Raw genomic sequence first — 19,131 nt, forward strand, 5'->3', positions numbered from 1 at the left:
CTTTTATCCAAAGCGACTTACAATTACTATATATGTCAGAGGTCACACGCCTCTGGAGCAACTAGGTGTTAAGTGTCTTGCTCAGGGACACACTGGTTGATGTATCGCAGTGGGAATCGAACCCGGATCTCCCGCACCAAAGGCAGGTGTAATATCCATTGCGCCATCACCACCTCAAACAGAAGTCTAGTTAAGGACAGCTTATTTGCTTTTCACAAATACACAAGGCTCAGCCAAACAGCAGAGCCCACCAAAAATAGGTTCAACTCATTTGTGTTCCTCTCCACGGAAGTCTTTAGTAAAAGGCGAAAGACTTGTGCGTTATGAAGAGAAAATAAATATCTTATTAAATTAAATTTAAATTAAATTAAATATCTAAAATTTAAAATCTCACTTAATATACAACTTTTAGATGCTTTGTAATAGTAAACCATGTCAACTACAGGCAAGCATGTTTTAATACAAGTCACCAGTAACCATTGAACTGTTTTAAGCATTATTTTGGCAAAATCAGCAGTTTGGAGCCAGATGGTGTTACCTACCCAAGAGTCGTGTTTGATTGGTCGCCTTCGAGTAGGGTTACTGCGAGGCGAGGGTGAGCTGAGTGATGCAGAGAAGAAGGGCCTCCGGAGACTTGGCTCAATCCCAACAGGGTTGTGTGCCTCTGGGAGATCTGAGGGAGATGGCAGGTGTGGACAAGAGGTTGACGGGGACACAAGAGGTGAGACACATAGGGAACAGAGAAGAGGGAAAGGATGGCGCACATCCAGACACACAGCAGAGAAGAGAGAAGGAGAGACTAGTCAGCTTTTTCTGTCTCTTTAGGTGAAACATCAACTCCAGCCTGTGGCACACACTGCTTTCTCTGCAACATGCTGAATTTAAATCATCTCTGCAAAACCTTCACACAACTCTCTGTGCCCAGTCACCCCCGAGATCCTTGAGGCGTTCACATTGCATTTTCTCTCTGCCCTCGGGCCACTACCGCTGGACGTGGAGCCAGTTTCAATTGAAAGAAATCTGGAAAAGCGAAATTAACTAACAACACATTGAATGGATGACTAAGTCTCATTTTGCAGACCCTTTGACCCCCTAATGAGTGGAAAACATTTTGACCTATAAATGTCATGGCTATTGGGAAGTACTTTAAATCTCCTGCTCCCGTGATTGACCAATTAGTGGCGTATAATTAGATGATTTCTCCTCTAAGTCAATGTGAGAAGTGATTGACGGCAGTTCAATTTGTGTGTGAGAGGGTGCAGTGTCAAACTACAAAATTACAAGTCTCATTGTTGTGTACACATTACCACGGGAAAGGTCATTTAAAAGTCATTATGCAACTGAATACAGAAGCATTTACTTAATCACGTTCACTGGAAAATGTTGGGTTTTTGAGGATTAAGAAACCAGGTCCTCAAGTCTGGAGAAATTTGGTCTGTACTTACTGTAAATCTGCAGCTACTTACTGTCTCGTTTCAGAGACTGCAACATATTACAGTTGTCATCTTTACAGAACTAATCAGGTCATTGTAATCTTGTCAGTGATAGGCAGTTTCTTTCTCTCTAGCCTAATACAGTAAACTGTGATTACATCATCTTTATCCTCATCCTCTGAGAATTATAATAGTTACAATTGTAACATTAACCACTGCAGCAACAAAACCCTACCAAACAATGTGTCAAATATTAAGAATTTCTCTATAACATTAAACATACATCACTAGGTGATGATCAACAATCAAAGTTAAAGTTGATTAAAAAAAAATAGAGTGATGCGCATGCACACACGGGGTAGAATAGAAAACAAACCTGAATGACTTATTAAGAGATGAAGTGACAGCAGTTTTTTTTGTGTCTCAAACTGCACAAATCACAAAAGGATTGGGTGAAAAATTCCCATTACCACAAGAAGCATATGTACCAGTTAGCTCAGTGTGTATAATTAGCGGTTAGCTCCAGCTATCTGGTCAGAGTCAAGTGTTTCTTGTGAGTGAAGAATGTTATAAATAACCAGAAGGAGTAGATCTGTGCAGCAGTCAAACAGCATCTATTTAATGCTAATGTAGCTATAACTTTTGTGAGCTTTTAACCCTTGTGTTGACTTTGGGTCACATTGACCAGTTTTCAATTTTTGTTTTATATCAGAAAATATGGGAGCCTTAGAAATAAACGCTTAAATTTAACAATTTAAAACGTTGGGAAAAAGCAAAAACAAATTTGGAAAAAAAGGCGTCAAAAACGTCGGAAAAAAAAAACGTGTTGATGGGAAGACAACACAAGGGTTAATCTGTGCGACCCCTTGATGGATTAGGGACACACGCAGGTCATTTATTTATTTACCTGTAGAGCTAACTTTGTGTAGTTTGTGTTAGCATCATCACTGCTACTTGCTGCCATTTCTGCCAGTCAACGTTATATAAAAATAAAAGTTGTTAAAGTCCATATAAAAGCTATTGTGGCAATTGATTTTCTACCCTGCGGTCACTGTTCTTGATTGTAAATTGCAAACCCATTTATTCATTAAGAGTTTAAGGGAACACTTTGGCTTTTTAGGAAATAGGTTTATCAGTTGTCTTCCTGAGCATTAGATGAGAACACTGATACCACTCATTAATTTATTCAGGTGTGTGTTGCCATTTCTTAAATTGGAAACCAAAAAAAGTCACCATTCACTTTAAACTGATAATAAAGATGAACCTTCTCTTGTAGTAATTATCAGCAAGACATACTGCTGTGTTCAGGTTAATTGTTCAACCTTTTACAAATAAAATAACATCTCTTGTCATTGCTGTTGAACTTAATGTGATACACATGGGGGATAAGGACAAAATCAGATGAGCTTACCTGCTGGAACACACTGAGTGTCAGTTGTCTCTGTCTGCCCTTTGCTTGCTGCACAAGAACAGCAGGTCCTAGCCTTCTTGCTTTTGTCTGCAAACAGGAAAAAAGCTAAACCTTACGAAGACTACATGATGTTTGAAATGTGTTGGTATTTGAACTTTTGGTTGCAATTCAGGTTTAGTGGAAATTTTATGTGGAGGAAGTACTGTTGTGTGTCATTTATATAGCGCAGTGGAGATTGTGGAGGTCAGAATGGTGGCTGAGCATGTGAAGCATTTTCCTTCAGTCCCTTGGTTGTTAAACATTAAATAACTGCCCTCTCAACTTGGCTTAAAAACCAAAAGGATTATGAGTATTAGTTAGATTGGATGGATTACAGCCTTTCATTAATCTTTTTTTTTTTGGAAACAGTTCAAGAGAAAAAACTTTTACCCAACTGTCTCAATCTCACCTTCTTCCTGTTCCATGAACTCACCTTCCTGAGCAATCTCCCAAAGATCGAGGGCTACTTTAAAGGCCTGGGCTACCGTCAATGTCACAGCCTGAGCCTGGAGAGAAAAGTAAAGGGGAAGAATAATGATATAATAACAAACTTTATTTCTATAGCACTTTTCTTAACAAGCTTACAAAGTGCTTTCCAGAAAAAACAGCAGATAAAAACCAAGAACAACACAACCAACAACTATGAAGTAAAATACAGAAGAAAAAAAAGAGGTATCATACACAATAAAACATCTGAGAGAAAAATATAACACACACAGTATAAAGCCTAATTAAAAGTTGTGATTCAATTTGGTGTTTTGCTTTAACATCTTTAGTCTGATTATCTACTGCAATATTTAAATGAATACATTATAGATTTTCTTTCTTTAAAACCAAACTATTTCTAATCTTTTTAGATTAGATTCAGATTCTCAAAAACATATGTTGGCTCAACAGAATACAATAGAATGGTGAGCTGTAAGGTGTCCTGCCACAAGATGGAGCCACACTACTGCACTAGTTGCAGCCCAAGGGCAGTTAATTACTGAGACCCCAACCAAACTGACCTTAAGACCTGCTCAAGTCCAAGACCATTTTCCCCCACACATCAAGCTGAATACAGATATATCCACACAGGTATATACAACAAAATCACAAGTGTTGCACACTTACAATCTTCTTCTTTTGGCAGAGAAATGCATGGCACTCCAGGGTCTCATTGAACGGACTCTGAGAGACATATGCAAAGACCTTATCCTGAGTTTTATCTGCTGTGCAGTACGAGATTCTGGATGAGAAGAGACAACAACAAAAAACATTATTCCAGTATACTAACACTATCAATCCACCTGACATAAGTGCATTTATGATGATAAATGAGTAATTGCAGCAGACGGGAACCAATTTATGACACAAATGAATGAATGAATAAGGCAAACATCATTTTTAATCACAGGACACACATGCAGAACAAAGGACACCATGTACATTGCATTAGCTGCTAGCCTGCACACTCTTAATACAACCTCATACATCAAGATAAGCTACGATTTAGGCCATAACTTTGCTTTTGCAACTCAACCTTTTCCCTATGCATATGAAAAACAATCATAGCAGGATGAGAGTGCTGGTTTTGAATATTATGCTGATTAAGTCCCACAGCTGGGAATGGTGAAGCAGGAGACAAATGAGCAGCAGTGACATGAGAGCTGCTTGAAGCTGTGACTGAGCTCTTTGGTACTTCATATTTCCAGATAGTGTGTGTGCTTTATGCAACAAAAAAAAAAAAATCAACTCAAATGGTGATATAATATTGCATTGTGTATTCCAAGTTTTTCCATTCAAGGCTCGGATGGTCAATTGACCCTGAAATATTCAGTCAAGAGATAATGGAGGTAAAGGGACAACATTTACAGATTTTGTGTTGAGGCAACACACGCCAGCTTAAAAAGTATGAGTTTTTGATGACTCCCCCACAACAGCTCGTATGGGTTTGCTGACGCGATGGACACAAAACCTATGAATTTGTTTTGGTCGGATTTTATTAGAAGCGGTATCGATCTCAAGTCACCCCGTATGTCTATCTGAGGTTGTTACCTGAACCAGCAGAGTGTGTTTGTTGCTTTAAATAGATCTGTGAATGAGCCACAGCAAGGGATGCACTTGACCTGCGATTGTGTAGCATTATTAGAGTAAAATCACTCTCATACTACACAAAAAGATTCTCAATTAGATACTCAGAGTCGCTCAATGCATGTCATCATTTTCACAGTGAGGGATGACACCATATGACTGCATCATTACAGTTACTTGTAAACCGTAAACAAAAGGGATCTGCAGCTTGCAGCCACTCTTTTGCTGCACCACATCAAAAAGGGGCACTATAAATAAAGTAATTTATTTGATCAAACAACAAGCATGAACACACCAGTGCTCGGATCTCCCTCTCAGATTGTTTGCCTTGCACCACTGATGCATGACCCACATTGCAATGCCCAGGACACCCAGCCAGCCCAGTATTTCCCCATCTCCCCAGTGTTCTAACTTCTATTTGGGCTTTAATTGCAGAAAAATTTGCAGTGAAAAAGTTGAAAGGGTTGACCTATTTAAGTTTGGAAAACAAGTGTGATGTAACCAAACTGCTCAATTTAAACCTACAGTAAGTATCATCTTACGGAGATATTATCCACTTTCACAACCTAAATTTCACTTATTTCTGTAGGCTTTAATTGTCTGAGCTTCCACAGAGTTTTATGTTGCTGTGTGTGCACTCTCTAAATTTCAACTGGTTTTCAATAATATTAATACATAAATTATTGATAATAAATTAATGTATTATATACTGCACAATGATGCATTTTAATTGTTAATTTGACAGTAGTACAGTATTACATAGCAGTACTATCAATAGTAACTGTAGTGATGGTAAAGCAGTGTTCTTGTCATTTAAGAAATCAATGTTTTAGGGTTTTATTTACCTATTTATTAGGTAAATAAAGCTTATTTAAAAGCTGCAACTAATTTGATTTTCTTTATACAACGTATCGCATAGTTCTACTAGAATGTCCCATCCTGAGCATGTTATACAAAGTTTAGATAAAGGTTCTAAATAACCATGGTCACTCAGAGGAATGTAGCCTGAAGATACAAAGTCTGTAAACACAGCCATGCCTGGAACTCATTACTCCTCTCTCTTATCGTATACTACAGTAGAGAGATGCCCAGAAGATCTGAGACAGACTTTTAGAAATGCATTTTAACAAGAAATGTGGTTCATTGTCCACAACACGTTATGATTTCAGCAGTGAACATAAGCAAAATGAGCAAATACGTCAGTGCACTGCTCATACAGTGCCTACAGTATTGGCAAGAATCTATGACTGTAATTTTACAGTGAGCTGTGTCCAGAATTACACAATGATGGTGAACAATATGGATCTTATGAAAGTTGCATCCCATCTTCTATTATCAACAGAAAGAGTTTCACAACAATGTATCATGCAGTATGGGTACAAAAAAAGGTTCATTATAATACAGCATCCACGTGAGAATATTATAAATCTCTAAACGTCTCATCGGAGTGAATACGCATTTCATCTTTTTGGCAAAGACGCACAAGCTGATTCTTCCATTTACAGTCACTTCTATGGAGTGTGATGAAATAAAAAGGTAACTGAAAAACCCTTGTGCATGCAGATTTCACAGATTTTAAGACAATTGGTTAAAAAAAAAAAATAATTCTAAAAAATACTGCCACCAATGTGCTACACAATGGCTCGTCATATTCCAAGAATAAGCCTTCAGCTTGAAACAAAAAATAATTGACAGCATCACAGAGTTTTCACTAAGCTTGAACAACAGAAGCTGAGCTGTCAGTCTGCATCATATCTCCAAAGCTGTGTGAACCTCAAGCCTTTGATCTCCTAGCTGTGTAGAGCACCGGTGTTTGTGAGGCAGAGAGGGAATATCAATGGAAATATTTAAATATTTACAGTACAAAGCGTGAATAGAACTTCATACATCAAAGCCTCAGATTCTCCATTTACACTGACTAAAGCAGGTGTGCTGTTTAACACAACAATGAACTACCTTTTGTTGAACTTTTTATCTGACATAAGTGCATTCACGAAAAACCGCATTTTGCTGTTGCTGCATGGAAGCAGTCGTCAAAACATTTTTGCAAATTCTCAAACAGGAAATGGAAAAACACTTCCATGAATGTTTAGGGCAAAGATAGAACACAGACACATCGTACAGATCTAATAGTATCAGAACAATGTGCATCATCAACAGGTGGAGTGTCAGTTACACTTCTACCTCTCATGTTCTGAGCCGTAGGTTTTGCTGATTGATATGCTGGTCGGTCTCTAAGAGCTCATGTCAGCATGTGAATCAGTAACACCAGTCCAGATGGAAGCTGACACACCTCACAATGTTCTGCTCGTTGGTAGATGTAGGTATCACTGTCTGTATCATTCTTTAGAAATAAAAATAAGAGGTAACACTTTACTTTAAGTTTTCTACATAAGAGTGACATGACACTGTCATGAATACATGACACTCACATGACACTGTCATGACACTGTCATGACACATGAACCCTGACCCTAACCCTAACCCTAACGTGTCATGACAAAACCGAATGACACTTACTAAAAAAGAGTTATGTCATAAACGTTTATGACTTGTTTATAATGTTTTATGACACGTTCATGACAGTGTCATGTCAGTCTTATGTAGAAAAGTTAAAGTAAAGTGTAACCAAATAAGATTAGGTTTACACAGTATTGTTCATAAAAGCCCATCAACACAAGCCTAAACGTGTCTATTGATCTGCAAGTGGCAAATCTAACCCAAAGACACAATTTGTTTTGTTTCACCGATATTACTTACCTTGTGTTCGGAGCCATGAAATGTAAGATTTGATTAATATATACATTTGTTTCCTGATCCATTATTTTCTGATTTAAAATAATAGTTGGCATTTTCTAAACTACGCTTACTCCCTTTAGCGAGAGTTACATCAGATCTATACCACTCATGTCTATGCATGACTTACTAGCTATGGAGCTAGTGCCAGTAGAAAGTTATCTTAGATTAGTTTAGCATATAGACTGAAGCAGGGGAAAACAGCTAGCCTGGCTCCTCCAAATTTATAAAATCCACCAGCACCTCTCAAGCTCACATTACCATGTCATATATTGTTTGTTTAATTTGTACAAAAACCTAATTTTAACGTAATTGTAATGTATGTGCTTCTGAGCCATTCTACTGAATGGGTGCACTTTGCTTGCGGTAACTTAATTTTTAAGTATCAAAAACTGAGGAGGACACACTGTTGGATGCTGTCCTCCTCTCCTACTCTTTCTTCAATGCCTAACGAATCCATCTCTTTCTCTCCCTGACCCTGTCTTTCTGCTTGAGCAGCACTGGTTGAACCCCGAAAAATTGTAAACAAATTAATAACATAACTAATTACACTGGTCGGACTGTTCAGCTCTGTTTCAGACCGATACCTCCGGTTCAGGCAGGTCCTCATCCTCAACACGTGCATCTGGATTGAAGCAGCACACATTCAGTGTAAGAGTAAAAAAATGACATAACATTATTTATAATAAGATTATTTGATTCACAGCTGCATACATGCTTTGACCTTGACAACCCAACTGCATTTTACCGCAAACTTGCAACTAGTTAACTTTCTAAAGCAGGCGCAATCGCTTGTTTGCCAAGAGTCGGGTCGGGACTCCAACGTTAACACACTGACAACATTGTATTCAGAATATAAAATATTTTTATAGCACTTTTTAATGTGCGATTGTGTAAAAGGTGTTCACGAGATACCAACCTTTCATGAACTTGTGAATTTCGGTGTGTGCACAGAAGGGAGGGGCTGTGTGTGTGTGTGTGTGTGTATAGCCTATGTGAGAGAGACACGAGTGACAGAGAGAGACGGAGGAGAGCAGGGAAAGGAAATGCAGCTGAACGAATATGCTGCATGTTTTGGACATGTGGAGTTCAGTGTTGATTGTGTGGTGCACCGCCATTAGTCTATGTGTGGGGAAACCCTGCAAAGCCATATATTGCCAAATTATATTAAAAAGAAAATTATATTGTCCAAATAACCCAGCTTTACTTTTGTTGTAGAAAATCATTAAACCTCCTGAGTGGTTTAGTCGTTGGTCTAATCCCTGCCAGCAGTTAGACCTACGGCAGCACTACAAGGCAGACGTGCTCATGTTGGAAGATTAAGCTCATGATAATATAATCTGAGTGTCTGATGCTGCAAATTAGATGCACTGCAAATTGTGCTTGTCAGGAGCTGAGTGACAGTCAGTGCTGCTGAATTCAATATCAGTTTGTGAAAACTGATAGAGGATATTTAATGGTTTGTGTGTGGATGGGATGGGAGGGTCATGGCTGTGAGGATCCTATTTTTAATGTGATGGCACGATGCCTCCCTGTCTATTCCACACTAAAGCTTTGCCTGAGGGAAACAGCCCGGCTTCCAGTTAGTGTGAATACAAAATTAACTCGACAAACCGACACACATTTACATACACACTCAAATGCTCACGTCCATCCATGCATGGCCACATGCGTGTGAGCACACCCCCCCCCCCCCCCACACACACACACACACACACACACACACACACACACACACACACACACACACACACACACACACACACACACACACACCTTGTGTATTTAATTCTTTTCTCCCTTACTTGTTATGCACAATAAACAGTCTGATTTATTCCCTTACATCTACACTCCACTTTCTTTCACCCTTCACTTGCTGTGTTGGCCAATAAGTGGATTATGTGCAACTAAAATAAGACATAAGAAAGGAGGGGGAGGGGAAAAAGGGCTGTAAGGACGTGGGGGCAGGGGTGGGGTCTCATAAAGGGGATAAATCAATCCTTAGTCAACCCGAGCTCTGCATGTGGCCCTACTCATTCCCCGCGAGTATTGGCAAAGGCTGGCAGCGCGAGTTTAGTAAGTAGGCAATTAGTCGTGGGTATTCCGGTGTTCAGAGCTCTGTTTATGTTAATAAGAGCAGAAAAGAAAGATTTATTCCTAGACAGTAAAAATGAAGGGAGAGGAAGATAAGGAGAGAAGAGAAGGAGATCAAAGACGAGGCTGATTCCCCTGGCCTGTGGTCTGTTACCACTGATAAGGTGGATCAGAAAGAGATGCAGACCCACACACACACCAACCACGTGTCCTCTCACACACAAACACACGCTCTGTAACAGCCTGTTCTGTAATCACAGTCCAGCATTATGATATTTAGACTGTAATCCTCAATGACATGAGGCCCAGTCTATATTACAGGATGCTATCCAGAGAGGGCAAGCAAGCCACACACACACACACACACACACACACACACACACACACACACACACACACACACACACACACACACACACACACACACACACACACACACACACACACACACACACACACACACACACACACACACACACACACACACACCTGAAAAAGCTTAGCTTTCATTGACACAGAGAGAGACAGTATCTGACACCCCCCAGCGACCCCTTCCTGCCATCCCATTATTGGTTTCCAAGTGATTTGATCTAACGTGAGACATACAACAGCTCTGAGCAGAAAACTGCTCGGTTTCATCCTGCAGAAAGAGCCCAAGCAATGGACAGAGGGGAACGTGACCTAGATAGACTAAGTTTCTTAGTGTATCAGATGAAGCCACTTCTTTGTTACCAGCATTGTTAACATAGGTGAACCACAATCAAATATGGAATCATTTAGTTGATGAACCATGCATTTAATAAACCCATGTTAAGTGATTTTGTATCATGTCATATTGCTCAACCATCCTGTTAAAGTCAGGAAATTACTCTCTGAGGTAAGTATATGAAAATGTAAAGTTACACTCTGCATGCAGTGCATGGGATTCTTAATGCTTTACATGAGGTTTTAAATTATTTGCATGAAGCCAGTAGTCCTAAATGAGGTCACTACCACTTGTAACGTGTATTAGCAGACACTTGTTACAGTATTTAAGATATCTTTTAAACAGTAAATGGCTTGACAAAATAACAATCTAAAATACTCATGTGTGTGTGCTCTGCTGTAGTATTTGTCTCAATCAGCCCAGCCACTGAGCAAGTTTCTCTTCAAAATGTATTTGAATTCAGTACCTTTAATTTACCTGTATATGGAGACATTTTCTATGAGGTCTGTAGTCTCTGTGTCTGTCATGATGATGCCTTTTGGTGAGACCGTCAACGTTACTTTCCGAAACTTCTTAGCACTGGCTCTGGCCTACGGTGGATATGAAATATAAAAACACACATTCAAATCGAATAGGGAACATCTCGCCACGGAGCTACCTTGTCACTCTGAGATGAATATAAGATTATCTTACATCTGATTCAAATGCGACAGTGGCTACTGAGCAAAATTAGGCAGCCTGCATGAGTTGTCCCAGAAATGTGGGGAATTTATAAAAGGTGACAGAACCGGGAGGTTGGAAAGCTGCAATGTGTACCCCAGGATGAGGGCTACACATTGCAACTCGAGGTCGAGCTGGCAGCCTCTCACTCCCCCTGCCGCTCTGCTCCATCTGGAGTTTCAGGAAATACAGCCAGAGTGCTGAGCTTGTGGTCTGTGAGAGCGCCTGTTGACAATAGCAATGACCTCCTTACCATGCAATAAGATAGCAAATGAGAGCAGTTTAGTTTCACACCCAAATGATATCAGGTTAAGAATCAATAGTGTGACTGTGAGGGAATACAGAGGGGGAAGAAATTATTCTGCTTACACCCACAGCACTTACAATATGGGAAACTGACTTTATAATAGAGAGGGAACAAGTGCCATGGCTGACTGTGGCAGCTCATTCATGTAGGAAGTGCTAACAACCACGTTTTCTTCAGTCATGTTACCCATGTCGCGCCACAAGGCAAAAAAAAAAGTCGGTCAGCTTGAGATACGCCAAGTTCAGTTTTCTATACATTTGGTACATCCCCTCTTGTCTTATCATGCCTGACTAAAGCATGTAGCAAATGAAAAAGTCACAAATGTATTCAGTAATCCCATTCAGGTTAATTGGTTTCCAAGGGAACAGACAGAGACGACTGAGTTGCTTTTCCTGTCCTGTTGTAAATGAATTGAATCTTAATCCTGCCATTAGGTTCGGTTCAGTCTCTAATTGAGAAGTGGGGGGTTTATGATTAGGCTGCCTGTGCCAGGCTTTTCTTTCTGCAGAGAAAGCCTTCTGGCAGATTAGACATTCTTATTGTTGGCAGCGTTTGGTGAAAAAGGTGTGCATGTGTGTGAGCATGGAAGAAAAATGTAAAGAGAAAATATAATATGTTTGCGTTTATAAAAATATTTGTTGTATGGCTACAAACTCACTGGTTTAAATTTTGTGAAAACTGACAGGATTCTGAATTGATGTAGAAAACCATGCTCAGAAATCCCCTGTGTGGCTCAGTGCTGTTAAGTAAACATCATATCACTGATTTCACTGCTGCACATGTGGATCCCCTGATAATCCTGGATTAGCAGCTATGTTTTCATGCAGCTATACTGACCTTGATATAAACATGACTCAACTATTGCTACATGCCAAGAGAATTACAGAAAGTTGAAGGTAAATGACACAGATTGCTCAGTTTTTAAGTTGTTCTGATGGGCAGTTAGATATTTTTACAGAACATTTAATAGGACTGACCCAGGACGGTTTGTCCACGATGGTTTTCTGGCCACGAGAATACATTTGCTGAGCTGTGACTGATTGACATACTCACATAAAGGAAATCTTAAATTCAAATACTGTCTGTAATGGTACCCCAAGCTGTAGGATACTGTATATATGGTGCAAAAATACCAATTTATCATAAATGACCTTCCTGAAAAAATATTGTCCTAAAGTCTTCCAATTTAAGTCGTTCAGATAATGTGCGCTGCAGTTTGAGGCTGTAATTTCACAAATCCCCAAGATAATTTCTATAAAAAGCATTGCTGTAATTGAAATCTTCACTATGTCACTCTGGAAATTTCACGTTGCTATTGAAGGTCCTGACCTTGCCTATAGAATGATATGCAACATTGTTTGGAAATATCGAAATCACTGCACATATATGTACTGTATTCAGTAATTACAATAAAAAATAAGTGTAGTAGCAAGACTTGCATGCAAGAATAAATATAACTTCCATTATAAAAAGGTTGTAGGAGTCAGAAAGGGACCATTGACTAACCGTGGCAACAATTCTGCGAATGGCAGCTGACGCCATGTCCTCTCCTTTGGGCTGGCCCACCAGAGTCATACCCAGGTACTTTACATTGAACACCATCCCCTCCAGCAGAGTCTCCTTGGTATCTGTCCAGTTCTCTGGTAGCTCTGGTTGGACACAAAAAGGACATAGGAAATCACCAAAATGCCCCAATACAGCCTAACAAGGGCATAATGTATAATAAGAATTTTAAAGTGAAATGTGCTTCGCTTTATAAAAGTCCAAAAAACATGCAGAACTATTATCTTTTAAATAGTTGTGGATGGGTGCTTGCTAATGATAGATGAACATAATCCACTTAGTCATATCACACCGTGTATGGGATTAGAAGTTATTTTGAAAGGTGATTCACATGTTAAGAAACTCCATTAAGTCCTCCTCCTAAAAGTCTGTCAGAATAAGTTATCAAGTCAAGCTTGTTCATTGCATTGTTTGTTGGGCAGACTGTTTACAATACTGAGCACAGACAGCATGACGGTTGGCAGAGTAACGTCTCAGCTGAGTAGTGTGGATATACAGTCAGACTTTGCACAAATTATGTGTGATGTAATGATTTTAAAATTTAAAAATAAATTGTTGCAGTGCTAAAAAGTCAGAGCTCTGCAATATGTTTTTTTATTACACTTGTGTAATAAGAAAAGTTCAATGTGTGTGCATTTTAAGATAAGAATTAGTTACATCCAACTCGCCTAAGCGAAGAAACAAATTTATTTTATGTATGAAACCATCCACAAGGGATCCACGTATTCCACACCATACTTTCATTTCCTGAATTTGAATATGTTCTATTAAACTGAGCTTTGTTTCCATCTCTTACTGGGTAAGACACTATGGTCTCCATATTAGAAAACAGTATGGATGTCAGAGAAAAACTGCTGCACAGGACCAACAAAACCAGTATCAGCTGGGCTCCGATAGACTTTACAGAATGGCTGCAATGCTGTTGCTGTGACTTCCAACGGGTAGCACCAAACTGTCCTCTAGCAAAATACTGTAGACAGGGAGAGGGACTGCACCCATGCAGAGAGCTGAAAATATCTCCCAGCGACACCTGGACACCCTGCAGTGGAGCATCAGGAGAGGGATAACTTACAAAACTATGCAAAAGACCACATTCTGTGATCAACTTAATGGGGCAATGAGTGAAACATGAGGCATTAATCCCATTTAGAAGCATTCTTTTAACACCAAAGTCGCTGTGATGAAGACAACCAAACAGCACGTGCATAACCAACTGTAAGAAGAAGGGAAATGTCTATTTATCAGAGGTATGTCTGCTCATAACACACACACCCACACACACACACACACACACACACACAGAAATGAGAGAGTTAGATTGACAACGAGTGTGAACAAGAGGAGCATGTAGAGAGAGAAAGAAAGAAATAGAAGAGAAACACAATACGTGTCTAACACTCTACTGGGCTATACTGGCATCAAATTCTCCACATGGGCTGAGCCATCTGTCACTGGCAGGCCCCATGCAGCTGTGAAGGCGAACAGCAGAGAACACCATCCCCTAACGCTTCCAACAACTCTGAATTATTAACTAATCTTCAATCATGCGATGGGGACTGCTACAAAACCAGAGAGCCCATTTGATTTTATTAAATGTGATTGCTTATGTACATTGTGGGCAGTGTGGCTGGTTGCTTTTGACTTGTTGTGGATGAGAGGAGTTTGATCATTTAAAGTCTTATTTTGTCTAATAGAAGATGTTCCTTTAATACTTAAAGCAATTCATTGTTCGGAGACTGCAGGTTCACGGCCATTTAAGAAGGGTTCTTTAATGCAGTATTGATCCATGAGGGAGAAATGCATCCCTCCTCTTTTCCCTCTCCACAGGAGGCCAGAGGTCAGGTTCAGCTACTCAACACGGGGAGGGGGTTTAAGTCTGTTGCTCAAGAACACTAACTAATAATTCCATTCACTTCCATTGTATTGTGGTGACAGCAAAATCCTCAGTAGTGGATATTTGACAATCTTGGCAAATAAAACCTGAACTATCTGCATGGGTCTACACCACTTAGGTTTGAGTGTACTAATCCTTGGAAGATGTTTTAACTGATACTATGCTACTAAAAGCTGTGATTTTTTTCAGGTTTTTGACAGATAGATAGAACAGCCAATGACGAAAGAACACAAATGAGGTGAAAAAAACACAATAGAAAAATTGTATCGTCAATTGACCGTTCATTAAACCCGTCCCCTGAACAGCAATTGTACATTTATAACTTAGCAACCATCACTCGAAACTACAGGCCAGTCTTTAGCGTTTACTTAACCAAAAATATCAGAGCAAAAGTGTACCAAATTGATTAAACAGTGTGCTCATCTGATTAACATAAGCTGCAAACATTAGTACGCCCAGCTAACAAGCTTACCATCTACCCTTCTTGGGCCAAAAGTTAGTATATTCCTAGTATGGAACATCCACTATGTGGGAGCCAAGATGTTTCTATATCAGAGTTTGGCGTAACAATAGTGGTTTTGTCCTGCTCTTTATTTGGTTTGGGGAAGTTTAATGCTAGCAACCACATTACTATTACCAGAAGTAGCTTTACCAAACTCACTGGTTAGTTAGTTCTCAACATAACTGTTAAGCATTTCTGACTTTTTACCTGGGGCATCTAGTTTTAGTCTCAGTCCTAATGCTGTATATCTATATAGCCGCCATGTGAGTGCAGGGTTTTACAGGGTTGTAAGTCAGCTAGTTTTTAACCAACTCATGGAATTAGCGTTACTTAGCTAGCTAGATTCAGCTGATCAAATCTGCTGGTCATCATTTCAGGTGTTAAAATCAATGGTTAGCAACATCATTGTAAACTGTAAAACACACCATGATATACTGGAAAGCTTGAGGTGTAGCAACAACAGTAATTTATGATAGTTACTGCTAGTTAGGGCTGATTCCAAACACTTAAAATATGCTTGACCTTGATAAACTCCAATATCAATCCTTCAGTTTAGTTTGGTTTATCCCATGCTGTAATACATAAACTCATGGTCAAAAGCTAAAGTGCTACAGTCCATGTTGCGTCTTAACCAGGCTACACACATGAATTATTAAAAGGGCTTCATGTTGATGCTGCAGGGTTTCCAATATATTATCCCCCTAAAAGAGGAGCTCTTAAATTTTTAAAAAATCCTGTGTGAAGGGACTGGCACTGATAAGAGTGACAGGCACAAGCGGAGGGAGGCCAATTGGATTTTAACATACATGTTGAAGAAAATACTGAGGAAGACTGAACATTTGCAATTTGAACTTTTATTTTTCTACATACAGTATGCTGTACATTTGTCATCTGTGTGAGTCTGTGTTTGTGTAAGGGTGTGTGTCGAGGTGATCTAATTTAAAAAAGCACAAAACAAGATTAGGGAGAGTGAGGGCATGGTAGTGCACTGATGACGTTTGCATCTTTATTAAACTGATGCCTGGCAACACTTTCACAGCCACGTTCTCAGCAGTGCGCTGATTCTATTACGTTCACACAAAAGCCTCACAGTTGGAACACAATCTAAAGGAATCAATGCATTACAATAAAAGGCACAAAACGATTTGACGACATTTTGCTGCACTGGGCCTCAAGTGTATTCACTTTAACGTTATAGTATAAGTTATAATACCACCGCCCGGAGATGTAGAGCACTGTAAAATATTAAAAACTCCTGAACAGAAAACTAAGTGTAGCCATTTCACAGTAGCTAATCCGACTGTTGTAAAATAATAATAGGTACCATGTGCTCTGCACGCCTTCAGCTACATGCAGTGATCACCAGCTGTCTCCATGAGCTCCACACTCAGTAATTTGATTTGCAATAAGAAGTCAAAAATCGCACCCGGATGAATTCTGCTCTGGCTGAACACCTACACTGACGGTTAATTAACAACACAAACAGGAGCGTGAAGATATGCACACAGGCACAATAAGGCAAGAAAGGGCATGTGCATATGGAGGGGGCTTACACACACACATGATTTCTTCAAGATACCATTATCAGAGTTAATTGCAAAAACTGTTGGAATAAGTGTGTGCTCCAGGGTCAAAATAACAAAAGCATTCCCGGTTTTCAATTCCCCTACAGGTCGATAAGTCTGGCCATTTTTTGTAAGGATGTTTCACACAGCATATTGGTTAAAATCCAATGGAATGAATAATAATGTTTTATTATTGTGTGGAATAAGTACAATACCAATATATGAGAAACTAAAAGAAGCATTCAGCTTGTTTTTAGACCCAAGTGACACCCCCATCCTCCACATCCTTCGCCTTACTGTTTTACTCATCTGATGGAACTTTGAATCTAGGACACCACCTTGACAGGGAAAATAGGCCGCACATTCAGGGAAGATGGTGGGCTGGGATGGTGTGTGTGTGTGTGTGTGTGTGTGTGTGTGTGTGTGTGTGTGTGTGTGTGTGTGTGTGTGTGTGTGTGTGTGTGTGGGAGGGGGTGTAACTGGTTTCCTGATTCTGCCTTGAGGCGGAACCAAGTAAAGCTAAGTCCTTCCTTTCAAGCTCTCGCTCTTCTCACTGTTTTCTTAATTCTATCCCTCCACTCACCTCTCTTACATACTGTATCTTCACTTCCCCTGGCTCTGATTGAACCTTCACATTACAAAGACATCCCCCTCTTCACATATAAGAGTATATCTTATTAGAGGGCCTTGGGAAAATGTATTAATATTTCAGATTATCAATCAGACCTACAGTACAAGCCACTACTCAAACATCAACAACAACAACAACAACAAAGATGGAGTCATGGGATCATCAAACAGCCTATGTTGCTAAGCAACCACAGATTCTATCACCAACAGCCCAGCGGCAGCATGGAGGTGGTGCCACATCATATTACTGAACACCTTGGCTAGGCATCAAAGGAAGTGTACAAACTACATTAAGTGCTCAGATAACAGTGGAATTACCCTGCGCTCTAATCTGGAGCAGTACATAAAACTCTGGAATTGAATATTACACATCCAATGGGCCCAAATGCAAAACCTCATGCCAAACTATTTCAAAATGCTGCCACGTCAACTTTGACTTCCTTCATTTTACACTAACACATAAACCTGACATAACAGGAATGTTACAAAGCAGCTGCTACCTTAAGATAGTGTTGCAAAAGATTAAGAAGCAAGTGTCACAACAGACAAAAACGGCAGCCCCTTTATAAAATAAAAAATGCCCATCGCAAAATTCTTAAGCCAATCACAAAATTCTTAAGCCAAACGTGACATCTTCATATTGCTCTTTTTGTCCGACCAACACTCCAAAATCCAAAGATTATCCATTTACTATCAAGTAAAACTAATAAAAGCAGCACATGACTGGAACTGAGGAAGGATTGCCATTTTTGAAACCAAAAATCATCTGAAAATATGATGGATTTTGGTCCCTTTATGATGAGTACAGCCACTTTGTTAAAAGATATACTAGCTTATACATCAAGCATCTGTCATCAAACTTTTGTTGCATTCTCACTGACAAGAAAAATCATTGGGGAAAAAAAAATTAAAAAAAAAAAAAATCAGGGTCATGAATCAACTACTTGCCCTGGAGGTCCTATATGAATCAGTGTTGGTGTGGCTCTTTCATCATAATCCCCTTTTTACCCAAAAAACCCAATAATTGCTTTCACTTCAAACACTCTATCTGCTCTTAATCATAATGATGATACGAGTTATCTACAGTATATGCATGGCTGAGCAAATAGAGCTACTGCAAAGTTAGGATGGAAGAAATATGAATTTGTCGAGTGACTGGCATCATGTAGCATAAACATAAGAAATAGCAAGACATTTTTAACATGGACATCAATCATGACCTAGCACAAATAGCTGTAGCTGTTTAACCGAATGATAAAAGGTGAAATAAATTATCATAATCTCGTAAACTACGTATTAATACGTGTTGCTTTATAGGATAGTTTGACATTTTGGGAAATAAACTAATTTGCTTTCTTGGCAAAAAAATGAAAAGATCAATGCACTTTTATGTTGGAG

The 19,131-nt window shown here is 39.4% G+C and overlaps 1 protein-coding gene and 1 non-coding gene across 2 annotated transcripts in view; both read right to left on the reverse strand.

Annotated features, from left to right (window-relative positions):
• si:dkey-71h2.2 (low density lipoprotein receptor adapter protein 1) overlaps positions 1 to 19,131 on the reverse strand; it is a 38,375-nt gene that overhangs the window by 5,552 nt on the left and 13,692 nt on the right. The window contains 6 exon segments of the mRNA XM_039782307.1: positions 543 to 673; positions 2,845 to 2,931; positions 3,317 to 3,389; positions 3,997 to 4,111; positions 11,030 to 11,142; positions 13,086 to 13,228. Of these exon segments, the coding sequence (XP_039638241.1) occupies positions 543 to 673; positions 2,845 to 2,931; positions 3,317 to 3,389; positions 3,997 to 4,111; positions 11,030 to 11,142; positions 13,086 to 13,228 (662 nt within the window).
• On the reverse strand, positions 227 to 342 carry LOC120547347. Its single transcript, XR_005637051.1, has one exon. It is a non-coding gene; the product is annotated as a U5 spliceosomal RNA (small nuclear RNA).

The sequence above is a fragment of the Perca fluviatilis genome, chromosome 18 (assembly GCF_010015445.1).
Source record: "Perca fluviatilis chromosome 18, GENO_Pfluv_1.0, whole genome shotgun sequence".
NCBI lineage: Eukaryota > Metazoa > Chordata > Actinopteri > Perciformes > Percidae > Perca > Perca fluviatilis.